The sequence below is a fragment of the Giraffa tippelskirchi genome, chromosome 2 (genome assembly GCF_054371585.1).
Source record: "Giraffa tippelskirchi isolate mGirTip1 chromosome 2, T2T-mGirTip1v1.2.pri, whole genome shotgun sequence".
In the NCBI taxonomy this organism is placed as follows: domain Eukaryota; kingdom Metazoa; phylum Chordata; class Mammalia; order Artiodactyla; family Giraffidae; genus Giraffa; species Giraffa tippelskirchi.
Window position 1 is genome coordinate 10,029,207 of NC_137276.1, and position 27,383 is coordinate 10,056,589.

The window sequence follows — 27,383 nt, forward strand, 5'->3', positions numbered from 1 at the left end:
CCCCCCACTGGTCGCAACTAGAGAAAGCCTGCCCACCCAGCAACAAGGACCCAGTACAGTCAAATAACTCGGATAATAAAGAATCTGCCTGCAATGCAGGAGATGAGGGTTAGGAAGATCCCCTGGAGAAGGGAATGGCAACCCACTCCAACATTCTTGCCTGGAGAATTCCATGCACAGAGGAGCCTGGTAGGCTACTGGAGTCCATGGAGTCCCAAAGAGTTGGACAGGACTGAGTGACTAACACTTTTTCACTTTCAAAAAAAAAGGGGGGCGGGGAGATTACCAGCTGTTCATAAACTCCATTGGGTCCCAGCCATAATGGCTCAAGGAACTAAGATCACAGATAGTGAGTGGCAGAATCTCATCTCTCGTCTCCATATCCAGCGCGCATCCTGCTTAACTGCAGGAGCCTCCATCAACAAACACGGTCTGCGTGCCCATGACCTGGCAATGTCCCAGATATTTCTGTCTGGCGCTTGGAATGAATTTCCACCTGGAAGAATTTTCAGTATTTGTTTTAAGGGTGTGGCTGTGTCCAGGAGAGCCAGGGAGACCCCGGGGAAGGTGAAAGTCTAATAGGGTGGGCACAGAGAACCAGACCACGAAGATTCTAAGCACCTAAAGTGGGATCACAGGGAATCCAACTTCAGGGGCGCGCAAGGTCAGGAGGCTGAGCCTCCCGGTGCCCGACTGGCGGCGCTGTGGGCCCCCGGCCCCTGCCGCGGGCCTCCAGCCACAGGCGTCGCTGTGCGCTCGCGCCTGCACAGAAGCTGCGTTCCGCGGGGAGCAGGCGCTCGTGGTGTGCAGGGGTTTCAGTTTCTGGCGCGAACTTCCGCCGTTCCGAAGTTGCAGGGAGGCTTGGCGCGATGTCCGGAGACAGCAGCGGCCGCCGGCCGGAGGGCCGGGGCCGGGGTCGCGACCCGCACCGGGATCGCACCCGCTCCCGCTCCCGCTCGCGGTCCCCGCTGTCGCCTGGGTCCCGCCGCGGCGCCGCGCCCGAGCGCAGGGAGGCCCCGGAGCGCCCGGGCTTGGAGGATACCGAACCGTCGGATTCCGGGGACGAGATGATAGACCCGGCGAGCTTGGAGGAGGAGACTGACCCCAGCCTCTGCCGCCAGATCCGCCATCAGTACCGGGCGCTCATCAACTCGGTCCAACGTAAGGCGAGGGCGCGAGGCGGGAACCGAGCGCAGGCCCTGCGCGGCCCGGCTGGTTCGCGGCGCCCGGGACGAGCCCTGCGCCGCCCGGCCGCGCCCGGGTTCGGCGTTTGAGAGGCGCTCGCGCTTCGGTCGTGCGGATCGCACGGCACGACCTTGACGGGGGCGCGCGAGTCCCCCAGGCGCGGGACCGCCCGAGGCCGGGCGCGGTCTGGAAGTGGGGGAGAGGAGGCGCGCGGAGCCGGGGCTCATTTTCTTACATCCAGCGGTTCCCCGCCGGCAGTCTCCCGCCCGCGGCAGCTGCCAGAAATGCAAATTATCCAGCGCACCCAGGATCTACCTATTCTGAAACTCTGGGTGGCCCGGCTCTGCAAGCTATGGCTTGCAGAGTTGGAGAACCCTTCTGTTAAGAGCGCTCCTCAAGAGGCTGCAGAAGGCGTGGAAGCCCATGGGTGAAGGTTAGGGGGAGCGAAGTGGGTCCCCTTTTCAAGTTCATTCTGCTAAAGGGGTACAGTCTTCTTTTCTGTTTTCAGGCCGTTTTGGTTAAAGAGATACAGCTTGAAGGTGATTCCACCGGGGAGCAGGGATGGGGGCGGGGTGGGGACTTGTCTCTCCCCTGCAGCTGGTCACTTTGTCAATGACCTGTTAGCCTATGATGAGCACCTTTCCCAAAGCTTGTATTTTTTTAAAATAGAAAACCGGGAGGATATATTGAATGCCAGCGACAAGTTAACAGAGGTCCTTGAAGAGGCCAACACTCTCTTTAATGGAGGTAATTCATTATTTTATGAAAGGAAGCTTTCTGTGATCCTATATTTTAGGGTAATTTTAATTAGTTTTGCATGAGAACCGAATGCTTGACACCAAACAATCCCCATATTTATAAGAGTGCTTTACTAGTTTTGGAACCTTTTTGCTTGTAGCACCACTACTACTTTTATTGTGCACTTATCAGTCCCTAAGCAGGTAGTAAGGGCTTTACACGAAATTTGGGGTGGGGGTGGGGAGTAGCAGCCAGTTTTAACAAGCGCCTCAGGTGATTCTGTTGCTTGTTCAAGTTTGAGAACTTCCTGTGTATTATGTTTCTACTGTATTGACTGCTGAGAACTTCTGTGTATTATCTTTCTACCCTTTTGACTACCCAGGATGCATTGGATGTATTAAAGAACTGAGCTGGCTTCTAACATCCTGTTTCTTTTCCTGCCTTCCTCCCGAACTCCTGTCCCTAAGCTCCTTGCTCTTGGTCCACCTAATATAACCCAGTGGGGATGGCCGTGTCTACAGGTGGCCCTGTTGGTCTCCAGTGAGGGGAGGGGCCTGAGAAAGAGCGAAGAATCTCAGCACTGTATTCTAGACCACTGTGGGGGGCGAAGGGGGCTCTGAAATAAAAGCTTGGTTTGAATGAAAAGCAGCAGCAGTATTAGTGCCAAGGGTGGTCTCTGTGTTTGAAGACAGGACAGGTCAGGCATGCCCCTGATGTGTGGGCACTGGGTCACAGCCCGGGGACAAGTCCTCAGACCACTTTTCCCTCCTGGCCTTTCTCTAAATTCTATGGGAGCAGAAAGGGAGAGTGCAGACCCATGCAGGTGAAGAAGTCAACAGAGCTGGCTGCTGCCTGGACACCACCACTCCACATGCTCTCTGAGGACCAGAACATTTCTCTCTTTTCACCTGGTGCAACCCCTCCTCCACTCTCTCTAGCTTTTTCTTCTCTTCTGAGCTTGGACCCCCAGGCTGTCTCTTCAGGGTTGCTCTTGACCCCTTGTCCCCTTATTATTATTCACCCACAGCTGAAAAGTTGTTGATTAACAGATCATTTCCTGCTTGGCCGATTCCACTATGCTAGCTGGGTCGCCGCTTCAAGGCATAGTTACTCATTCAACCCCGCCCTAGGAGACGGTCAGCCAACAAAGAATTCTGTATCCTCATATATACAGGTTGGATGTTCTGTAACTCTGCAGAGGCTTGAATCCATCCGTGGGGGATCGGCACTTTTCTCACAGTCTGCGTGGCAGTGAGCGGCCGGCGGTGGGGAGGGGAGGTCTAGAACAGCCCGGGAACTAGTCCCTAGCTTTTGCCTCTTGTCTCTCATTCACTGTCACGTTCACAGTAATTCTCCTGCAATAAAACTGGGGAGAAAATTATGCATATAAATACAAAACTTGGAGTCAGTGAGCTCATCAGCCTGAGGAATGTTTGGGCAATCAGAAATTCAAATGAAATGGCCTTGAGGAGCAAGCCAGGCAGAGGGATTTGTGTGTTTGAACTCTGCCAGGTTTGTCTCTTGGCTGCCTTTTCAGTTCGCCTTTGCTGGTGTTCCTGGAGCACGTTTCCACACTGCCTGTTCCCTTTTGGGGTCTGATCAAACCCACTCCCCTCAGTCCTGCTGTGTCTTCCTCCAATGAACTCTCCCTCCCCAGCCTCCCCAAACCTCATCCTCAGTTTCTTGGCCCCGTTTCCCTCTTGTCGCCTTTTATTTAAATCCTTTTCTGTCTGTAGCTTATCTTAAATGTTAAAAGATGAACCTTTTTGGATCATCCATCCTCGGAGGTCATGGCCTTGCTGCCTGTAGGCTTTTCATTCGGTGGGACCTGTGCTGCTAGGCAGAGTTTGCATCTCCTGCTACCCGTCCAGCACAGAACTTCACCTGAAGCTCCTTGACAACTTACCTATTACCGGTCTGCAAACCGCCACGCCCAAGCACAGTGCCTTTCACACCGTGGGCATTCAGTTTGGCTTCCATCATCAACACAGGTGTTAATAGTGCCTAGATCGGTTACTGGAGTCTGAGGGAACAGCCAGTGTTATTAGAGATGATGGAGGTTTTGTTAAACTGCGGTTAGTGAAGAGATTTTTATTCAGTTCCCAGGAGCAGGAATGGTGTAGTAGAGAGAGCTGGCTTTTTAGGAAGACTGGTCAGCTTTGATTTCAGATTTTGGTGAGCGGAGAAGGGGAACCTGTTTTTAGACAGAGATGAGTGTGTTTGGAAAAAAAATTTTTTTTTTTGGTCCAATGGGAAATGGGGGTAAGTGCAGTTGGAAGTTTTGGGAAAATGCCTGTGGATAAACATGTATGTTGTGACGTGTGTCTTTTCCTTCTTTTTCGAATAGTGTCCCGAGCAAGAGAAGCAGTCCTAGATGCCCACTTTCTTGTTCTGGCTTCAGATTTGGGCAAGGAGAAGGCAAAGCAGCTGCGTTCTGATCTGAACTCGTTTGATATGTTAAGATACGTGGAAACTCTAGTAAGTTCAAAGCTACAGAATCATAATAAAAAATGTCTCATCCGTCACATAGTGTATAATTATCCACTTTGCTTATATCCATATGCAGATGGTTTTCACTTCGTTTTCCCTTTTGTTTGGGCCTGAGATTCCTCCAGAGAGAGCATACCAAATTAAACACGTGACAGTCTAACTACGTGGTGGAATCTAGATTGGGAGTTTAGAGCAGTTTGAAAATCTCCTCGCCTCCTAAGACTCAGGGTGCTATGTTTATTTCAAATGGCCATTTTTTCCCCTCATTCAGCTGTCAGTTCATGAGTTCATTCTCAGTGACCCGGGACCTTTGTCCTAGGCTAGGCAGAAGCCCACATACAGGCAAAGTGCAGCTGGGTATGAGTTACATCTGGTGAAGGGGCATCATTTGATCTGTCTTCGAGAATATTTCAGAACCATACGAATATGATTGGGGTTCTGCTTTTGTTTTTCGTTGTTGTTTTATTCAACTCTCTTTGCCTCTTAATGTTTGAATGGTGGTTACCTGACATTTTGAAACTTTTGCTTGATGAATTTACCCCCCAAAAAGCACAATGAGATGAACTTTGTATTTTACTCTGTTTTTTTTCTTTATCTTGGTTTTACTTTGAGCCAGCCTCTGTCCTAGCATTTCTGTTAGGACATTGACTTTCTGTTTGTTAAAAGGTTATTAAAATGATTTAGTACCATGAGACCCGAACAGATAAATTATTTTGTAAAGGTATGAGGCAGATGAGGTTTTTGTTGTTTTTAAAACCTTAGATTTTTTTTTTTTAATTTAACTTAAATTTTAAACCTTAAATTTTTCTTTTTTTAAAACTTGAAGTGTAGTGCATTTTGGAAAATAATAAATAAAGTTGACTATATATTGGGTAATTTTTTAAAAAATTACTTTTATTTATCAGAGTGAGTTTTGTACTTTAAATAACATATCAGTAAATTCCGTAAGTCTTAAAGCAGTCCATGCAGACCCCCAATTTAGTAGCTGTCTAGACTCTGGCGGGAGGATTTTTTCAAGTATTACACCAAATATAAGGACTATAAAGAAAAAATTGGTAGATTTGACCAGATAAAAACTGAAATGTCTTCCTCCAAGTGTGCAGTGGAACAGTTGGCAGGAGAATGGAACAGAGCTGACTGGGTTCTGGCAGCCTCTCTTTTCTTCAAAGTTTAACTGCCTTTAAAGGGTTAAGGTCTCTGAGGGCTTTTTGATTACTGTTTATGTATGGTATTGCTGTTTTCATTTGATAACTTCTAGAAATTTCATAATTTTATAATGTAATAAAAGTATACTTTCATAAAAGCAAAATTAATAACACTTTCTGCAAGATAGCTTGAGATAAGAGAATTATTAGACTTCTGCCAACTCATCCCAGGAAGTCAGCTTTAGGATGAGTGAATCTCTCCCTGATGCTAGGTGCTGCTCCCTGGAAGCTGATCAGGGGTTTCCAGGAGGTTGGCTGGAAATGAAAATTGAAAGCCAGCTAAACTTCCCTGTTCTATCCCAGAGCATTTGTTTAGGGATGTGATTTCCTATTTTTATGCTAATTCAGCATTGAAAATGAGTTGTGTGTGATCAGGCCCAGCGAGCTTAGTTCTGGTATGCCAGCCTCTCGGCCTGCAGGGGGCTAGAGCAGGGTTTCTCAGCCTTGGCACTAAGGCCATTTTGGGCTGGTTGAGTCTTTGTTGTGGGGGCCGCCTGCTGTCGGATGTTGAGCACTATCCTGGCTTCTACCCACTAAATGCCAGTAACACGGCCCTCCCTGCCACCGACCCAGTTGTGATGATCAAAAGTGTCTCTAGATAGAATGCCTGGGGGCGGGGTTAAAATTGCTCTGGTTGAGACCCGCGTTGGTCTGGATCATCTCACTTTCTCACCAAAAAGTCCTGAGTACCTTGAAGAATAGTTTCTGCCAAAAAGAAGGTACCTTTGAAAACAGGAAATTTGTAATAAGAAATTGAGCCAACATGTTAGGACACTGAAAACAGACTTTGCCTCTGGCCTGTTGTGTAGTGACAGAGATGATTGAGTGCCGTGAATGATTGCTCGTGGCTTAACTGGGGTTTCTGTTTCCCTTCGTTTTTGTAGCTGACTCATATGGGTGTAAATCCGCTAGAAGCTGAAGAACTCATCCGCGATGAAGATAGTTCTGATTTTGAATTCATAGTCTATGACTCCTGGAAAATATCAGGCAAAACAGCAGAAAACACCTTTAATAAAACCCATACATTCCACTTTCTGTAAGATTATTTTGAAAATCCGACAGACCAGCCATTTGTAAACTTTAAATTGTATTTTATTGTAGGGACAACAATTATTTGGTATTGTAGAGGAGACAGTCATGATGCCATCGTTTGGAGACTTTCTAAAGTTTGATTTAAAAGCCTATAATATCTTGTGGATGGATCTTCATCCTGCTTAACTGAAGCAGGAAAGGCCGTGGGCTGGCACCTCATCGGGGCACTCTGCTGGCGCCTTTGCTTTCTAGCATGGGAGACTTTAGGTCTGTGACATAATGACTGGCTTTATCATCTTTAAAAGTCCTCATTACTCAGGAGTATGATACTTTCTATGAAAGGTATCTTAAGATTCTACCAATATATGTAAAGTGCCATTTATTATATATAATTCCGTTAGATGATCGCCATCCTATATTTGAAGACTAGTTGAGTCACTGTCACATAAACTGCCCAGTTCATCTTTTTTGGATACAGCTTTGATTTTGAAAAGCTTTTCTTTATACTCAAATGTAATTGGCTTCTGTCTTAATTTCCCAGCTCAGTCTTATGGAGAGGCTAAGAGCAACTCTTACTGGTTCTGTTGTAAAACAGCCTTTAAAATACCCAGTAGATAATTTCTCCAGGGCAACCACTCAAGTGGTTTCTTCCTTAAGTGGATAGCTTAGGGCATTTGTCTATTCTAATTGCCCTTCTAAACCTCCTGAGATTGATAGTGCCTCAGTTAGAAGGCTTTGGAGATGCGGATTTAGTAAGTCTATGATGCAGGGCCAGGCATCTGAGTTTTTTTCTTATTTCCCAAGACATCTGTTTTTAATAAGACGTCCCTTAATTCAAGTGCCCAGAATCACTGTATATTACAGCAAAACGATCAAACTTCTTTATTATAGACAAAGTCTAAATCGTTTTTTTTTTTTTTTTTTTGCTGTTGAATTAGGTACCACCATAAACATAGGATCTAAAGATAGCCTTTTGGGAATTCCCTGGCGGTCCAGTGGTTAGGACTTTGAGCTCTCACTGCTGAGGGTGTGGGTTCAATCCCTGGTTGGGGAACTAAGATCCCCCAAGCCTCGAGGCATGTCCAAGAAAAAAAGAAAGATAGCCTTGGGTTGCATAACTTAAACCCTTTCTCATCATCTAGCCCAATTTGCGGCCATGGTGATTTACTTACAACTTAGCAGCCTTGTACTTGCTGTTGCCTTGGCCTGCAGTGCCCTTTCCCCCATGTTTTCTTCCCATCTGGTAAGGTTCGCTTGGGCTTCTCAGTTGACCCTAGTGGTAAAGAAGCCACCTGCTGATGCAGGAGATGTAAGAGACTCAAGTTTGATCCCTGGGTCTGGAAGATCCCCTGGAAGAGGGCACCGCAACCCACTCCAGTGTTCTTGCCTGGAGAATCCCATGGACAGAGGAGCCTGGCGGGCTACAGTCCACAGGGTTGCAGAGAGTCAGACACGACTGAAGCGACTTAGTGCACACATAGGTTCTCTACTGTATACTTTGATTTCCTCCAGTGTAGGGACCACTGGGGACTAAATTCTCTGGGCCCTGGTTGTTTCTGCCTGGTATGTCTGTTACTGTAGGGCTTTTTTGGGAGGTGGAGGGAGTCCAAAAGGGAAAGGAATCCCATGACCTCTGCCTTACCTGTTATCTCGTAAGACAGGTGTGTTCTGGAGTCCCAGGCAGTGGGGCTCTGCTCTGGCACCCCCAGACCAAAAGGCTTTTTTAACCCCAGTGGAGCTATTCATCCCCATGCCCCACACACGTTTGTCTTCCCCCTGATCTCTGAAGCTGGCTCTGCGAAACAGACAACAGGCTAGCTGGGAGGACCACCAGCATATTGACTGACTTACTGTTGAGAGTAAAATACGAAGGTGTTGAGGAGGAATCTAGCTGAATTCTTTAAGAAACACAGAAGGAGTAGAAAGGCTCTCACAAACCTGACAGAGTCTTGGTCTGATGTCACCCATACATCAGTGATGCCTGGTCTGAATTTGAGGATGCTGTGGGAACTGCTTTCAGTTAGTGAAATTACTTTGTTTTAAAAACAAAGACATGAAAGCATCTTTTTCATTAGGTTGGGTTCAATACAAGGAGAGTGCCCTGTGCCAAAGCCACGAATTGAACGTCCAAGAAAAGTTCGTATGATAGAAGAGCAGCAGGCAATGCCTGCCCAGGTTTGTTTGTTCAAATGTTGTTTTTTTAAAACACTTAATTTAAAATAGCCATTAGTATTATATACATGTAATTTGGCCATCTTTTCTCCAGAACCTGGAGTCAGGTTCTGTCACTTAAACAGTAATCATTTAATGTTTGAATCATTTTTAATATGTTTAAGTCTTTAAACATTTTATCGGATTGACCACCTGTCTTAGTTCTTAACTCATTTCTGTAGTATGGATTAGTTCTCCCAAAACAGGTTTCTTAACTTCGGCAGTATCGGCATTTGGGGCTGGATAATTCTTTGCTGTGAGAGGCTTTCCTGTGCCGGAGAAGGCAATGGCATCCCACTCCAGTACTCTTGCCTGGAAAATCCCATGGACAGAGGAGCCTGGCAGGCTATAGTCCATGGGGTCGCTAAGAGTCGGACACGACTGAGCAATTTCACTTTCACTTTTCCCTTTCATGCACTGGAGAAGGAAATGGCAACCCACTCCAGTATTCTTGCCTGGAGAATCCCAGGGACGGCGGAGCCTGGTGGGCTGCCGTCTATGGGGTCGCAGAGTCGGACACAACTGAAGTGACTTAGCAGCAGCAGCAGCAGCAGCATCCCTGGCCTCTTCCCACTAGATGCTAACAGCCTCCTCTCATATTCCCCCTTCCCGTCCCAACTATTACAACCAAGTGTTAGAAAATGTCCCGTCAGTGGGGTGGGGTAGGGGCTGCAGAAAATCACTCCCGGGTGAGAACCACTGTTCTAAACTGCCCCTTTTATAATTCGCTGTTTTACATTCAACCTGAAAATGATTGATTTGGTAATGTTACTCCTCTATTAGATGATTCATATGAAAATGTTACTACAGCTAGAAAAATCTTTTTTAACTATCAATTTTAAGACAAGGATAAAAACTTAGAAATAAGTAAAAGATATTTAGAGGAGTTTGGCCATGCAAGAGAGCAGAAAAGGTTAACAGGCAGGTAAGGAGGTCAGTTTGCTTGATAACAGCTTTATATTTTCAGTTAAAAAGAATGGAAGAGTCTCATCAAGAAGCAACAGAAAAAGAAGTAGAAAGAATCTTGGGATTGTTGCAGACATACTTTCAAGAAGATCGTAAGTACGATACCAAGCTCCAAATGGAGCAACCTGTATTTGTCAGTTAGGCCTGTGTCATTTGCAACAAGAAGCTATTTTTATTTAAAAGGCATATATGTAATGCTTGAATCATTTTTTCTTGACATGTCTTTTATGAGACTTCTCTCTAGAAATCCCATGAGAATATTGGTGAAGGAAATTCTCATTTTTATTTTTCAAAGACAGGGTATTTTTTCTGTTACAAAATAATACATGCCAAAGATGTAAGAAAAGTAAAAAGTCAAGTGCTTGTTTTACCTGACCTCACTCCCTCGAGGTTGCCACTTATAAAATGTGATGTGACGTGTGTATTTTCAGACTTTCTTATGTCTATGTCAGTCATAATAAATATGCAACTAAGTAGTTGGGATTTTTTGTTGTTGGTGGTGGTGTTTTGCTTTTTTCAAAACAAAATAATATACACATTCTTCTGCAACATGACTTGTCCATTTGGACATTTTCCCATATTGATACATGCAGATCCTGCTTCCTCTTTTCAGTGATTCCCGTTGGGTTGATTGTATCATACATTTAACAAATCCTCTATAAGTGGGCAAGTTCTTTATAGCATTTTTCTCTTGTATAAACTGCTGGAGTGAAAAATCGGCACACAACTTTGTGCTAATATTTCTGTAGGATGGCTTTTTAAAGGAGGATTGCCAGGGAAGAGGGCATGCAGGTTTTTAATAGATACACCAGATTGTCCTCCAGCAGGGCTGTATTGATTTCCATCCCACAACAGGATGAATGCCCATTTCCTTTCTCTGGTTAACACTAGAGAATATTGGTCTTAATTGATAGGTGAAAGTAATTTTTCCTCTACTGAAGAATTTTTTCCTCTTTTGTCTTTAGCTGATACTCCGATGTCCTTCTTTGACTTTGTGGTTGATCCACATTCTTTCCCCCGGACAGTGGAAAACATCTTTCATGTTTCTTTTATTATAAGGGTAAGATTTAAGATTATTTCTCTGTTTTTCTTTGCTTTTAAAAGAGTAAATAATAACAGGTATAGATGAGAGGTGGCTAAGGAATTTGTAGTAACCAGTATGTGTTTTAGACCCATTGTAGCAAAACACTGACAAGTCACAGGCCAAAGAGACTAGCTAAAAAATTAAGTGCTTGCTTTTACATTTTAGAAATTTTTGGAGCTTACAGATTAGGTAACTATGTGATATAAATGTTAAATTTCCCAAATTTGTTAGTTATGTAAGAAAATACCCTTGTTTCCAAGAGATATACACCGAAGTTGTAGGGAAAAGGGCTTCCCAGGTAGCACAGTGGTAAAGAATTCACCTGCCAGTTCAGGAGATGCAAGAGATGCAGGTTTAATCCCTGGTTTGGAAGATCCCCTGGAGAAGGAAATGGCAAACCACTCCAGTATTCTTGCCTGGAGAATTCCATGGACAGAGAATCCAGTCCATGGGGTCGCAAAGAGTTGGACACGACTGAGTGACTACACTTTCACTTTCAGAGAGAGAAAGCAGTAACATAAATATGGCAAAACACGAACAGTTGGTGACCCTGGGTAAAGAATGTATGGGAGGTCTTTGCAGTTGTCTTGTAACTCTGAAGTTTGAAGTAATTTCAAAACAGATGGTTTAGGAGAAAAAAAAAGAAAAATCCTCAGAAATGTACCTTGAGAATTTTCTCTAGGCTGTCTTTAGTCTTATGTCCGGTTGCAATCCTGCACTTCTAAGATGAATTCGATTTTAACCTTATGCAAAAAATCTTGTGTTGACAAAAGTGTTTTTTTGAAATGATAACTAAAGCATATTCTGTCAATGGTCAGTGATAGTATTATGCATCATAAAATGTGTTGTATTCAGGAACTCCCTGGCAGTCCAGTGGTTAGGACTCTTCGCTCTCACTGCTGAGGGCCTGGGTTCAGTCCCTAGTGGGGGACCTAGGTCCCGCAAGCTGCATGGCTCAGCAAAAAAAATAATCGTAATAATAAAAGGTGGAGTACTCAAAAAGTATGAATCAAAGAGTCAAGATGGTTGTAGTTTTATTTAAGAGATCTTGGGGATGAGGTTGTGCATGGGTAAGCGAGCTGATTAGAATCTGAAAGATACCCAACGTAGAGAGAGATGTTAGAGAAGGCTTGTCTGTATACACTCCTCGTTATTGTTATGGTATATTTTGATTGTCTAAGGTTTAGAATTTTCTCACTGAGTAATTTTTTTCATCCAATGGCTGTAGGCTTTGAATATAAATTTTAGTCTTTGTGTTACAGGATGGTTTTGCAAGAATAAGACTTGACCAAGACCGACTGCCAATAATAGGTAAATGAAAATGTATTTTATTAAATGTAAATTGAGTTTTTATTTTAGGCGACAAACTTTTACAATGTCTTCCTTAACTAACTGAAAATTAATCATAGTTTAAAACTGATGGATTCAGTTGTGTCATTGATTCAACATCTATTGCTGTGAAGAATAACAAGAAATGATATAGTTTCCCTTAAATTTTAATTTAGAAACTCTGTAATTACAGTTATTTTTGTAGTTTCCTTCTTTGTATTTTATCCCTAATGCCAGCTCTTCCTCTCCAGAGAGAATCTGTTTTTATCTTTCTCATTTTTTTGCCTCTTTTATTTACAAGTTTCATTTAAGTATCTCTCACAGTTAGAAAATTGATGTCAAAAAAGAACATTGCTATACAATTTACAAATGTTAGTAAATATTAAAGTGAAAGTGAAGTCGCTCAGTCGTGTCTGACTCTTTGCGACCCCATGGACTGTAGCCCACCAGGCTTCTCTGACCATGGGATTTTCCAAGCAAGAATATTGGAGTGGGTTGCCATTTCCTTCTCCAGGGAATCTTCCCCACCCAGGGATTGAACCCGGGTCTCCCACATTGTAGGCAGATGCTTTACTATCTGAGCCACCAGGGAAGTTACACAAAATACATGCCTACCAGGCAAATCATAATGTAGATGTCATTTTATAAAACTAACATTTGTCTACCACATATCTAGCAGCCTCACAATATTCTCCAGCAGTAAATAAAGCTCATAAGCTAAAGCTTCCTACATCATCTGCCCTCAAACAACCCAAAGAACCTAAGACTAAAGCCAAATGATAACTGGCCCCCCAAATATTTCCATGTAAATATTAAAGAACGTTAATACAGAGAGAATCTTAATTTTGTTGAATGATTCACATTCTCCATTACTCTTTGCCTTCTAAGGCTCCTGTACAGAATGAAGTGTTTTCATTGCATTTACCTATTCCTTTAAAAGTTCTTACTTTCATACTGGACACACTAGACCTTAGCTCTGTGTTTGGGTCATAGATATGCAGAGTTTTTCAAATGATTGGAATGTGTTATTCTACCATATGTTTTTTTTTTAATGGAAGCAAGCGGGGTTACTTTCTATTGTAATAATACAACACTAATGCATGAATTCCTAATAAGGATATAAATATTCTAAGGGTCTGCTTGGTACAGGTGTCATTCCTATTATTCATTGGTTTCTGTTCAGATTACCTCTTCTGACTTGAAAACTTTGCCTCTCAAACAGAGCCTGTTAATGAAGAAAGTAGAGGAATTGACCAAAACACTCAAATTAGGAATCAAGGAATTATAGCTTTGAGTTACCGAGACTGGGAGGTAAAGCCCTGCATGTTACCCCGGGCAGTTTGTTTCCAAGAATTCCTCTGCTGTAAACCCAGTGCCCACGTGCTTTCTGTTCTCTACCAGGAGATTGTGAGGACCTTTGAGATCTCAGAGCCTGTGATTACTTCAAGTCAGAGCCGGCAGAGGCTAAGTGCTTGACACCAGCTGAAGGTAACATATCCCATGGGACAGCTGTATTTATTATAGTTTCTGTCTCATTTTTTCATCTTCTGGTGAAATTTGGATTTTGCTTCCCTCTAGTGCCCCATTCTTAAAACTGTGTGTAACTGGTGAGAAGGGCAGAACATGACCTAGTGGTTGCAAGTTCCCACCTTTGGATTGATTACTTTGGTGTTAAGATGTGCAGTTGAAAGAGACAGAGCAGAGATTGTTCTTGGTTTGGCATTCTCCCCGCTCCCGCAACAAATGGATAAATGAGATAATGGAATATTGAATCCTCCCATCAGTTTTGTTCACTGTCCCATTAGGTTTGCTTACTTTATGCAGACAAAGTAGAAAAGGAAAATTAAGATAGAACTACTTTGGAATGGTGTTGGTAATGGGCATTTCTGAAACCTGAGTTTTGCTTATGAAATAATTCCCCATTTTTACAAAGGAGATGGGGAAGGGAATCTTAGAAATGACCTAGTATTCTGTACTGCACACAGCTGTGGGTGGGGATCAGGAGATGGGATCCTATTGGCTCTGCCCCTTTAAAATGTCAGGCAAGTCAGTCTTACTCTGCGTTGTTTTCCTTCTCTATAGATCTGTAAAGTGGGATTCTGAATTAGATAGTTAAAATTAGCTTTTCAGTACTTAGTGTAAACTCTTAATATATGCTTCAATTATTTGAGCTTCTTTTGTTCCAAAGTAATTGAAGGAAAGAGGACAACTGACATAAGATCTATACTGTGGGTTTACTTGGGCCCTCCTCACTGAGGAGGGGCTGGCTGGTAGATTTCCTTTATGCATCTTAAATGGACTTTTGATTTACCATTTATAAACTGTTAACCAGCTATTTCCCTCCTTTGTTTTTTAGGACTCACGTGGATGCTGAAATCTAAAAAGGAAAGCAGCATGTATTGTATATATTGTATGATCAAACATTTTTAAAGACAGATTGTTTTTAATAAAATGTAGCTTTTGATAGTTAATGAATTTGTCGTTTGTCTTTGATTAAAGGAAATTCATTGCCATATGCACAAATAATTGCAGTTATTCTGTATTTTCTGTTCTTGGGAGAGTTTCAGCTTTATCTAGCCCTATCCCATTGAAAGTTTTAGTTAGGTTGTTAATGGCTTAAAGATCATTATGGTTCTCTGTGCATCTTTTTTAGCTGTAAAGTTAGCCAGTCAGGTCAACACTTATTATGTTGTACCATATGAAATTGTTTTCCTAAGGAAGATACAGTCAGATATCAGCAATTCTACGTGCTTCAGCCTGTGATCTACACACAAGGAACTGTTCCTCTTTCAAGCCAAGCCAGACCACTTTTTGGGGCAACGCCAACCCTGGATTCATCTTACCAGCAGTCCTCTCTCTGTACCTGAGGGCTGCTGACTGCCACAGAGAAAACCTGTGCAGCTTCAGGTCAAGTGATGCTGCTCCCATGGGTGCTGAGCCATCAGGTCCATCCTTGATGTTCTGGTCATAGTTGGTTCCTCTTCCTGCCCTTCTCCACCCCTCCTTTCTCACTCCTTCCCTCTGATGTCAGAGGTAGAGGTGTCTCATCTGCAGAGGCTCTGGTCTCCTGCGTCCCCATCCCTGGGTCTCTGCTGTCAGTCATCCCTTCTCCATACCCAGCACTTGCCCTTCAACCCTGTTCATCTCTCGTCTTCAAAAAATTACTGTGACCCTTCTCAAGTTACCTCCTTTTAAAGTAACAATCACTTGCTGTCTCTCCTCATGAATGCTCCCACCACGCTGTGGGGCACCTCCTTTCCCACCATCCTGCAAGGCTCGCTGTTGGTGACTCCTCCAAAATTGTTAAATCCAATGGATAAATACTGTGATTTGACACTTGAAAACTTTACTTTCTGAAAACTGTACATCCTTTTATTTGGTCCTCTCCCTGGTTCCCCTTCCACCAGTTTAGGAATCTCTTGATTTGTAGTTCATCTGTATCTTCAACATTCCCCCAAGTCTCTTTGACTAAACTTCTCTGAAAAGCCACAGAGGCACATAACCAGTGGTTTGTTGGACAGCATATGGGCCTGTTATAAACATGTGTAAAACAGCTCCCAAAGTGAAGGAGAAAAGGAAAGATATATCCATTTGAATGCAGAATTCCAAAGAATAGCAAGGAGAGAGAAGAAATCCTTCCTCAGTGATCAGTGCAAAGAAATAGAGGAAAACAATAGAATGGGAAAGACTAGAGATCTCGTCAAGAAAATTACAGATACCAAGGGAACACTGCATGCAAAGATGGGCTCAATAATAAAGGACAGAAATGGTAGGGACCTGACAGAAGATATTAAGAAGAGGTGGCAAGAAGACACAGAAGAACTGTACAAAAAAAGATCTTCAAGACCCTGATGATCATGATGGTGTGATTACTCACCTAGAGCCAGACACCCTGGAATGTGAAGTCAAGTCCATGGGGTTGCTAAGAGTCAGACACGACTGAGCGACTGAACTGAAAACAGTTCCCAAATTTATTGTCCATGTAATTCCTGGGTGGCACTTTTACTAATCATAAAGAAACCTAGGGTTTCTCTTCTCTTAACCCCACAGGCTCTGCCTTCATTGGTCACTAATCCCCATCTGGCCTCTTGATTCTCTGCATCTTGCCCAGCTTTCTGCTACAGGCTCCCATCTGCGTCCCCACTTCCAGTCTGTCCTTCAGATCTCTTCCATGTCTTCAAGACCACTTGTCAGTTTCTCAGTTATCTCCCCACTGCCTTTGAGATTTGATACCCCGAGCTCTTTACCAGCGTTCAAAGCCTCAGAGGATCAGGCCTTTTACCTGCATTTACAGGCTTGCTTCCTCCTCCCTGAATTCTTGCTGTTGCTTTCATTTTGGTAAAACAGCTTTCAGTTCAGTTCAGTCGCTCAGTCGTGTCCAACTCTTTGCGACCCCATGAATCACAGCACACCAGGCCTCTCTGTCATCACCAGCTCCTGGAGTTTACCCAAACTCATGTCCATCGAGTCGGTGATGCCATCCAACCATCTCATCCTCTGTCGTCCCCTTCTTCTCCCGCCCCCAATCCTTCCCAGCATGAGTCAACTCTTTTCCAATGAGTCAACTCTTCGCACGAGGTGGCCAAAGTATTGGAGTTTCAGCTTCAGCATCAGTCCTTCCGATGAACACCCAGGACTGATCTCCTTTAGGATGGACTGGTTGGATCTCCTTGCAGTCCAAGGGACTCTCGAGTCTTCTCCAGCACCACAGTTCAAAAGCATCAATTCTTCAGCGCTCAGCTTTCTTCACCGTCCAACTCTCACATCCATACATGACTACTGGAAAAACCACAGCCTTGACTAGACGGATCTTTGTTGGCAAAGTAATGTCTCTGCTTTTTAATATGCTATCTAGGTTGGCCAAAACTTTCCTTCCAAGGAGTAAGCGTCTTTAATTTCATGGCTGCAATCACCATCTGCAGTGATTTTGGAGCCCCAAAAAATGAAGTCTGACACTGTTTCCACCATTTCCCCATCTATTTCCCATGAAGTGATGGGACCAGATGCCATGATCTTAGTTTTCTAAATGTTGGGCTTTAAGGCAACTTTTTCACTCTCCTCTCTCACTTTCATCAAGAGGCTTTTTAGTTGTTCTTCACTTTCTGCCATAAGGGTGGTGTCATCTGCATTTCTGAGGTTGATTTAAGGGACTAGATTTAAGGGTTGATATTTCTCCCGGCAATCTTGATTCCAGCTTGTGCTTCTTCCAGCCCAGCATTTCTCATGATGTACTCTGCATATAAGCTAAATAAGCAGGGTGACAATATACAGCCTTGATGTACTCCTTTTCGTATTTGGAACCAGTCTGTTGTTCCAGGTCCAGTTCTAACTGTTGCTTCCTGACCTGCATACAGGTTTCTCAGGAGGCAGGTCAGGTGGTCTGGTAGTCCCATCTCTTTCAGAATTTTCCAGTTTATTGTGATCCACACAGTCAAAGGCTTTGGCATAGTCAATAAAGCAGAAATAGATGTTTTTCTGGAACTCTCTTGCTCTTTCAATGATCCAGCAGATGTTGGCAATTTGATCTCTGGTTCCTCTGCCTTTTCTAAAACCAGCTTGAACATCTGGAAGTTCACGGTTCACGTATTGCTGAAGCCTGGCTTGGAGAATTTTGAGCATTACTTTACTAGCGTGTGAGATGAGTGCAATTGTGCGGTAGTCTGAGCATTCTTTGGCATTACCTTTCTTTGGGATTCGGATGAAAACTGACCTTTTCCAATCCTGGGGCCACTGCTGAGTTTTCCAAATTTGCTGGCATATTGAGTGCAGCACTTTCACAGCATCATCTTTCAGGATTTGAAATAGCTCAACTGGAATTCCATCACCTCCACTAGCTTTGTTCGTAGTGATGCTTTCTAAGGCCCACTTGACTTCACATTCCAGGATGTCTGGCTCTAGGTGAGTGATCACACCATCATGATTATCTGGGTCGTGAAGATCTTTTTTGTACAGTTCTTCTGTGTCTTCTTGCCACTTCTTAATATCTTCTGCTTCTGGAAGGTCCATACCATTTCTGTCCTTTATTGAGCCCATCTTTGCATGAAATGATCCCTTGGTATCTCTAATTTTCTTGAAGATATCTCTAGTCTTTCCCATTCTGTTGTTTTCCTCTATTTCTTTGCATTGATCGCTGAGGAAGGCTTTCTTATCTCTCCTTGCTATTCTTTGGAACTCTGCATTCAAATGAGAATATCTTTCCTTTTCTCCTTTGCTTTTCACTTCTCTTCTTTTCACAGCTATTTGTAAGGCCTCCTCAGACAGCCATTTTGCTTTTTTGCATTTCTCTTCCATGGGGATGGTCTTGATCCCTGTCTCCTGTACAATGTCACGAACCTCCATCCATAGTTCATCAGGCACTCTGTCTATCAGATCTAGTCCCTTAAATCTATTTCTCACGTCCACTGTATAATCATAAGGGATTTGATTAAGTCTAGCAGCATACCTGAATGGTCTAGTGGTTTTCCCTACTTTTTTCAATTTAAGTCTGAATTTGGCAATAAGCAGTTCATGATCTGAGGCACAGTCTGCTCCCGGTCTTGTTTTTGCCGAGTGTATAGAGCTTCTCCATCTTTGGCTGCAAGAATATAATCAATCTGATTTCGGTGTTGACCATCTGGTGATGTCCATGTGTAGAGTATTCTCCTGTGTTGTTGGAAGAGGATGTTTGCTATGACCAGTGCATTCTCTTGGCAAAACTCTATTAGCCTTTGCCCTGCTTCATTCCGTACTCCAAGGCCAAATTTGCCTATTACTCCAGGTGTTTCCTGACTTCCTACTTTTGCATTTCAGTCCCTTATAATGAAAAGGACATCTTTTTTGGGTGTTAGTTCTAGAAGGTCTTGTAGGTCTTCATAGAACTGTTCAACTTCAGCTTTTCCTGCGTTACTGGTTGGGGGATAGGCTTTACTGAGATATATTTTACATATCATACTGTTCACCCATTTAAAGTGTGTAATTAATCCGTTGTTTTTTAGTCCATTCGCAGGGTTGTGCAACCATCACCACAATCTGGTTTTAGAACATTTTTGTTCCCACAACCCAGTAGTAGTCACTGCCCCCCTCCATCCACTCTAAACCCTCAGCCCTATCCAACCACTAACCTGCACAGTGTCTATAAATCTGTCTATCTCTTTTCTTCATAAGTTTGCCTATTCTGGGCATTTTGCATAAATTGAATCACAACATATGGTCTTAACATTTTATTTTCTTCAAGCATGTGTGTTTAAAGTCCATTTTTCCTCCATCTGCGTTCTACTTGTTTCAGACTCTCGTCATTAAGAATCCTAAAAGTGGTTACCTTTTGCAAACGAAGGTGGCAAAGCTGTTCCTTTGCATTTTGTATCTTTCTGTAGTTGAGTTTTCCAGGTACTTTATTGTTATTTTAAAAAATTATCAACAGAAGTTATCTGGACAGCGAGATTATCGGCCACTGAATTCTTTAACTCTCTGAAGAGAAGGAAAAAAAAAAACAAACTAATATGTTCTCAAAAATCAAAGTCATATAACATCCCCAAACCTCTTTTCCTCTAGAACAGGAGTCCTCAACCTCTGGGCTCTCACACCTGGTGATCTGAGGTGGAGCTGATGTAATAATAATAGAGGTAAAGTGCACAATAAATGTAATGCGCTTGAATCATCCTGAAACCTTCCTGCTTCCCTTCCCCCAGGCTTGTGGAAAATTATCTTCTGTTAAACCAGTCCCTGGTGCCCAAAAGGTTGGGCACCACTGCTCTAGAACGCCGTGTTCTAAAAGCACATCGCGTTTACCTCAGTTACTCTGTGCTCCTCAGGCTCTTTGTGTCCAGTGGAGATCCCCCAGGGGAATTGAATAAGTCTGTGCCTCATTCCTGTGCTGACGGTGGCTGGCAGGAAGCAGGCATCAGTGCTGAGTTTCTCCTGTTTTGCCTGCCCAAGGAGTTGTCATCCAAAATGCATTCTCAGAGCCCACATCCCCCACCAATTGCTACCCTCCTCTAGTCCTTATGGTCAGTATACCTTTTTATACCATAGAATTGGACATAGCTTTATTTTATTTCATCTGCTGTTCTCTTCCCCTAATAGACTGTAAGCCCCTTAAGGGGCTATGTTCTGGAGCCTCTGGGCAGGTCTAGGGCTTAGACCCAGGTTGTTGTTGTTTAGTTGCTAAGTCATGTCCAACTCTTTTGTGACCCCATGGGCTAGCCCACCAGGCTCCATGGGATGTCCCAGGCAAGAATACTGAATTGGGTTGCCATTTCCTACTGCAGAGGATCTTCCGGACCCAGGGACTGAACCCATGTCCCTGTGTTTGCAGGCAAATTCTTTACCAACGAGCCATCAGGGAAGCCCTGGGCCCAGGTACATGATATCCAATTAAATTTTAGGTGCATTGGAAAACACAAGATAGTGTGTTGTCTGCATTATAATTCTAACTTTTACACACTGTGTCTTAAGAGAGGGAGCCAGAGTTCTTTAGTCAAGATCAATGCAGAAGCTGTGGAATTGCAGGTTTCTTTGTATAAAAATATTTGTTCCTATGAGCAGTGTTCACATAAAAGAAAAATGAAAAGTATAATAAAGGATAGAGGTGTGTGATAGACTTTTTAGAGGTTTGGAGTGGTAGGTTGAAATAAAAACCCATGTTTTTTTGAGACAAAAAGTCTGCTTCTCTCCCCTTGAATGTAGGCTGATCTTGGTGGCTTCTTTGATTAGTCGGATAAGCAGAAGTGATGTTCTGGGACTTGTGGGGCTAGGTCATAAGAAGACTTTGTAGCATCTGACAGGCCTCTTGGAGCCCTGAATCACCAGGTAATAAGTCCAACTACTGCTAACTGCTAAGTCACCTCAGTCGTGTCTGACTCCGTGCGACCCCATAGATGGCAGCCCAGCAGGCTCTGCCGTCCCTGGGATTCTCCAGGCAAGAACACTGGAGTGGGTTACCATTTCCTTCTCCAACTACTACGTGGCTCTTAAACTACCTGGAGAGGGAAGACAGGAAGAGGGGCCAGCTGGGTTCAGCCTTCTAGCTATCCATGCTAAGCCATCTGGGACCTACGTACTAGCCCAGCCATCAATTGAATGTTTCCAAGCATTTCCAGTGGTGCTACATGGGGGCAGAAAAATGGCCCAGCTGAGCTCTGCTGTAATGCCTGCTACAGAATTGAGATAAAATAAAATGGCGGTGGTTTTAATTCACAAGGTTTTGGGTTAGCTATACAGAGAGCTGAAACATTGGGAATGCTGAGCTCGTGGTTTAACCTCTCTCTCTTTTTTTCAGTACAATGCATTTAGAAACAATATTAGAAGATATTAGATTTTACTGCACCAACATCTATGAAGGTATGCTCATCTGAAAAAGAAATACAATGATCTAGAAAATAATTTAAACTTTATGTTTTTGTAGTTGACTTTTCAAAAATGGTGGTATACTCAAGAGCTCTCTTCAGAGTGGTTTTCCAGTTTTACCGTCTTTTTGGGGCTTTTCCATCAGAATGCTCACTTCTAAAAGTCCTTCCTCATAAGGCTGGACAATGGGATAGGTGGTGACCCATTCATATTCTTTTACTTCCTTGTTCTTCACTCGAGGTTTCAGGAAAGGGGGAGCTTGTGCAGGTATTTTCTGAACATCTCGTTGAACATTTCTTTGCTCCGTGAGTTCTCTCCCTCGAATCATTCACTCTTGATGTCCCTTTATCTGTTTCTTTGTCCAGGCCACCCTGTACTGCTTGGCCTTAGTTGTGCGTGTTTTCTGGATGTTTTCAGTGTTTTCATCCTTCTTCAGGTTTAATACTTTGTGGGAAGGAATTTCCCTTGAGATGCTTTGAGGGAGCAGTTGATAATTGTGGTCTCTGAGGCCTCTGGCTTGTTCGGCCCGCTGTATGTGTTTCTGTATCTGGTTCAGCTCTCTCTCGGGCACTAAATAGTGCCATTTTTTAGTATCTTCTTTTTTTTCATTTTGTGGTCTCTTTTCCTTTTCCTCTGTTTTAATTTCCCCTTCTGGAACCATGTTGTGTTTGCATGCTTCTTTCAGCATTTCCTGGTAGTGTTGATAGTAGTATGCCTCTGCTTGGGCAAACCAGAAGTCAGAAGACGTGGCCTTAAGTTGATCAAGACTTTCATTCTCCTGTTGAGTCTTTTGGGCTAACAATTTTCTCACCTCTGAAGAACGGACACCACCTAAACTCTTGTCAAAGGGAAGTATTAGAACTCTTTTAAGTTGGCTGTCCTTTATTATCTATACAGGCCATGGCACAGTTCTCAGGTAGCCATTAGCCCTGCCTGGCACCCTCACACTATGTCCCAGTTAGGGTCTTGTAACTGTCTCCTGTCTTCCTCTTCAAGCCCCCCCCCCCCCCCCGCATTCCCTTACATCCTTGAAAAACCAGAAGCAGGCCCTCAGGAACTCCTCCCACTGCAGGAACAACCCCATGCATCTATCCTGGACTCTGCCTTCCTGCCCTTTCACCTATCAAAAGCCAGTTCTGGGACTTGGCTGGTGGTCCAGTGGTTATGAATCGCCTGCCAATGCAGGGGACACAGGTTTGATCCCTGGTCCAGGAAGACCCCACATGCTGTGGGGCAGCTAAGCCCGTGTGCCCTAGAGCCTGTGCTCTGCAACAAGAGAAGCCACCACAATGAGAGGTCTGTGCTCTGCAACAAGAGTAGCCCCTGCTCACCACAACTAGAGGAATCCCGCGTGCAGTGATGAAGGCCCAGCGCAGGCAAAAAAATAGATGTCAGTTCTTCCACCTCTGTTTGTTGAGCTTCGAGAACTTCAGTTTACAATGCTCAAATTCCCTTCCCTGCTTCAAAATTTCCTGTCTACTGGATCAATCCATCAGCATAAAATTATGCTTTAGCATATATCATCTTCAAACCAAAAAAGGAAAATGCTTCCTCTACGGCTCGTCCCCTCTTTTGCTCCCCTTCGCTGTGTAACTTGAAGCAGTTACCCCTTAAGTTTGGCTTCCACCCTCCCCCCACCCCCCTCGTCTGAGCCTGCTCTCATGTGGGTCACCAGTGAGCTCGTTTTTTGTGGCTGTCACGTGGGCCTCTCAGCACCATTCTCCAGAGGGGACCGCTCTCTCCTCCTTGGAATACTTTACTTCCAGGCTGTAGCCGAGGGCATGTAACTAAGGCTACGCTGGAACCCTGCACTACTTCAGCTATTAGCTGAACGTCCCCAAGTAACTGAATGGTCCCTCATCCTCTTCCTACCTCATGGCCACCCCCTCCACCTGCTTCGCTGCTTGCCTTCTACATGTAATGGAGGAAAGTGTAGCAGAGAAACTCAACTTATGCCAGAGCACAGTCACGCTCGGGCTTCCTTGGACCAAGACAATCTTGATCATTCAACAAGTGACGTACCGTGCGTCCGGCACTGGAGTGGGAGTGAGGGGTGAGTGAGACCATCAGGGCACACAGGCTGCTCAGAGCTTACCTCCGCTTCACCTGTATACTGCCTGCTTCACAGCCCCACGCATCTCTTCCCCCACAGTGCTTCCTTCAGTCTTCCCCTCTTAGTCCTGTCCCTTCTAACTTCAAAATGCCCCACCCTAGAGGGCAGCAGCCTCTGATTAGCTTCCCTGAATCCACTTCTCTCCCTCTGTCTCCAGCCCCATCAGACCGGTCACACAGCAGCCAGCAGGATCTCTGTGTTACATAAATCTGAACACACCACTTTTCCTGGAATAACATCTTCCTGCTTTGGGAGAAAAATCACAAACTTCAGGGTGGCATCCATAAACTGGTCCCTGATTACGGCTCCAAATAAGTCTCTCAGGTGGACTCCTTGCTCCCTCTGCTGTAGCCACACTGACCTTCTGTTCCACAAAACCTTTCCCATCTGAGTCTTTTCAGGTGTTCTTCCTTTATACACTCCCAAGCACAAAATATAGCAACTCTGACTAGGGTACATATGTATATGTTATAGTTTTTAGGTTTTAGCCTCAGTGTCATTCATTCAGACCTATAAACTCATTCAAATAAAATAAAATTCCTTTCATGGCACTTCTCACAATCTGCGGCCACTATCTGTTTAATGTCCGCATCCCTCACTAGATTAAGCCCTTATAAGGGCAGAGGGTTTATTTTCTTCAGTGCTGTCCAGCCAGCACCACTGGTGCTCAATGAACCAAACAGCACAAGCAAAGCATGCTCCCTTGAAATACCTGGGCCCTTTTATGATTCTATGACTGGCTCCAATGTTCATGGTAAATGTATTTCCTCACCTTAATCTTCTTTTCTAATGGCGAGTGGGAACCTACTGCAATCCGAGGGTCTTGAATATTTTTGGCCCAGGCCAATCTAGAAGAGCAAAAAGAGAAATTATACTAGGACTTGGAGGCAGGTTTTGTGAAACATGCTCTGGTATGAATGGTAATGTGAGTTGATTTGGGGACTCTGAATATGTAGCAAAAGGTGTTTCTGTGTGTCAATAGGCAGGGCTCTACCATACGTTTAATGTTTTTCTTTCCTCGAATCAAGGAAGAAACGCTCTTTGGTAAAAGCATAAACAAAGAGCCAAATTGTGTCTGAGGTTGAAGCTGTCAACAGTACATTTACCAGTGGAGAGGAGAGGCTGAGTTTCGATTTCAACTTCCACAAACCACGGTTTGTGTACATTGTTAGTAGAACAGAGAACTTGCCTTTGATGAGAAATTGAGTTTTCAAAGTTGTTAAGCCCATTTTAAGTTCATTTATGTATGAGGTGATGAACAATAAATTTAATCTGTAAGCTATCATTAATTTCCAATAACAGCTATCTTCACTATAAAATTTCATTAATCTTGTGAAAGATTTACATTTTAAATAGATAATAAAACAATCTGACAGCAAGAAAGGGTTGTGTTTTTAATTTAATGCAGAAAAACAAAGCAGAGACATTTACCACTAATGATACAGCACAATCACATTTAGGCATCCTCAAGACCTTGTTTCTTAGCAAACAGGGATCTCTGTTTAACAATCTGGGTTGTAAATATTGTTTCTCTGACTTCTCTTAGCATAAGAGAAGATTTTATAACACAGAACTAGGAAAAAAAACACTATTTGCTATTTCTCAAAGACTCATTTCTGTTTTCATATTTTTTCTTTCTTAAGCAATTCTTATAGTATTTCCATAACAAATTATAAAGTTTATCATACTCTAGGCATTGTACTAAGAACGCAAATGGATTCTTTACTTAATCTTCCAAACAGCCTTATTATCCCCCATTTCATGGCCAAGTAGACTGAGGTGAAGAGAGGTTCAGTGACTTGTTAAAGGTCCCACGGTTTGTTTCAGAGATGGGATGTGTCTGTGTGACTCCAGACCACGTCTTCTTCCCTGTGCTGCACCCATCCCCACACAAACGATACTCTCCTGCCTTTACTCAAAAAGTAAGGACGGTAATACCTACTGTTCTTCTGCACTTAGAGCCAACCATTCTGAGTTGGTCACCAAAGAAGGGTGTGAGGGTTGGGTCTGCACTGCCAGCTGCTCCTTCCGCAGCCCCCCACTGTACCTTCTCCGAGCATCACTGGTTACTTCCACTGCTCCTAGGGCCCCAGGCTGTTTATCTTTGGTGTCTTCTGCCTTAGCCATTGCCCTATCAATTGCCACCTTTACGAGCAACATCTCTGCTCTTCACTCTTCCTCTCTTGGTGTCCTCCTCTCCCAGCTCTAATCTCCCATTCTCAATTGTGCAAAGTCCTGTTTTCCAGCCATTAAAGTTTCTGGCCCTCTTGCAGACTTTTCAGCTACCTACTGTTGATCCTTCAGGATGCCTTGGTCTGATTTCTAGGGCAACCAGAAGCAGTCACAAGCTTTTTTTATGTGTCATCACTATCCTAGATTGAAACTACTGTGAGGTGGTAGGTGGTGACAGCATCTGCTTGGCAGGACATGAGCTTTAGGGAGAGGTGGGCTAAATGGCCAGAGACAGAAGGTAGAAGGGCCTGTGTTTTACACAGAGAAGTGTCCCAGATTAAGGCAGTTAGAGAAAGCATCTTTCGAAGCAACAGGAGCATCTTTCTCCTTTTGGAATATATATTGTGTCCCTTCCATGGAAATGGAACTGTGGAGTCAGTGGAGAACCCTGGAGTGGATACCGCAGGCACGCTCACAGGAGCAGGAGGAGGTTGGACAAGTGTGCAGGTGGGCAACTGACGTGGTCTCATTATTACTTAGCTGGGTGTCATTCACCTAAATACTATTCCTGCAATGAAGTTTTGAGCTTTGACACTGTTAAATATACTTCTAGTCACATACTATTTAATTATTAATATGTTCATAACTGGTCACTGAAGCAGAAAAGACACCAACGTTGAAATAACAATGAAAATGACTGCATAGTCACATCACGATACCCTTCACCATACATGTGAGTGGCATCCATTCAAACAAAGTCCTCACGTAGCCCATTATGATGTCTCTAGTTCTTTAAAAAAAAAAAAAAAAGTGAAAATGAGAAAATACAGTGATTAATTACAACCTGACTTTTTGTTCAGTAGAAACAAAACCTACCCCTTCTAAAACATGCTCTTTGTAGAGATGTGCTTGAAACCACAGCCTCCAACTCACTCAGTAGTAAATGAGTTAAAAAAGTAAATATGGGCATTTTATGCTGAAAAAATAATCAAAGAATTTCAAACATCAAGTCATGAAAGTATTTTATTACTGTTTATCTTCCTCTGTCCCTTTAATCTGTGTTTTTATATATAAAGTGGCATTTTCTGTAGATAACATTGTTGGGTTTCATTTTTTATCCAGTCTGATAGTCTTTTTTAATTGCTGCATTTAGATGATCGGTGTTTAAAGTGATCATTGATATAATTGGATTAGTATCTACCATATTTGTTGCTGTTTTCTACTTGTTGCTCTTGCTTTACATTACTTTTGTCTTCCTCTTACTTTGCCTTCAGTTCAGCTGCTCAGTTGTATCCGACTCTTTGCGACCTCATGGACTGCAGCACGCCAGGCTTCCCTGTCTGTCACCAACTCCCAGAGCTTGCTCAAACTCATGTCCATCAAGTTGGTGATGCCATTCAACCATCTCATCCTCTATCATATCTTGCCTTGTCGTATTGTCTTGTCATCCTTGTCGTATTTTGCCATATCTGGTATTAAACATCTTATGATTCTATTTTTTCTCCCTTCTTAGCATAACAATTACATTTTGTTT

General features: G+C 43.5%; 2 protein-coding genes across 7 annotated transcripts; one reads left to right on the plus strand and one right to left on the minus strand.

The window, feature by feature from the left end:
• The first annotated feature begins 840 nt into the window (after window positions 1-840).
• NSMCE4A (NSE4A component of SMC5/6 complex) lies at window positions 841-14,711 on the plus strand. Of its 2 annotated transcripts, none has more exons than XM_081535174.1 (11): window positions 841-1,161; window positions 1,855-1,932; window positions 4,271-4,401; window positions 6,503-6,654; window positions 8,726-8,825; window positions 9,829-9,919; window positions 10,793-10,887; window positions 12,174-12,222; window positions 13,463-13,551; window positions 13,642-13,728; window positions 14,597-14,711. In XM_081535174.1, exons 1-10 carry the CDS (start codon window positions 870-872, stop codon window positions 13,714-13,716), a joined length of 1,152 nt encoding a protein of 383 aa, XP_081391300.1. In that variant the 5' UTR covers window positions 841-869; the 3' UTR covers window positions 13,717-13,728; window positions 14,597-14,711. The 2 variants fall into 2 exon arrangements, with proteins under 2 accessions (XP_081391300.1, XP_081391303.1); XM_081535177.1 differs by having other exon boundaries at window positions 13,645-13,728.
• Window positions 3,152-25,994, minus strand: LOC145523924 (uncharacterized). Of its 5 annotated transcripts, XR_014066971.1 has the most exons (4): window positions 25,620-25,994; window positions 24,450-24,525; window positions 20,008-22,402; window positions 19,427-19,686 (listed from the first exon to the last, which is right to left on the minus strand). XR_014066971.1 is itself a non-coding variant. In XM_081535189.1 (3 exons), exons 1-3 carry the CDS (start codon window positions 25,835-25,837, stop codon window positions 3,221-3,223), a joined length of 363 nt encoding a protein of 120 aa, XP_081391315.1. In that variant the 5' UTR covers window positions 25,838-25,994; the 3' UTR covers window positions 3,152-3,220. The 5 variants fall into 5 exon arrangements, 4 of the variants coding, with proteins under 4 accessions (XP_081391315.1, XP_081391314.1, XP_081391319.1 ...); XM_081535189.1 differs by lacking the exons at window positions 19,427-19,686; window positions 20,008-22,402 and adding an exon at window positions 3,152-3,289; XM_081535188.1 differs by having other exon boundaries at window positions 19,427-22,402; window positions 25,725-25,994.
• Between the last annotated feature and the right edge of the window lie 1,389 nt (window positions 25,995-27,383).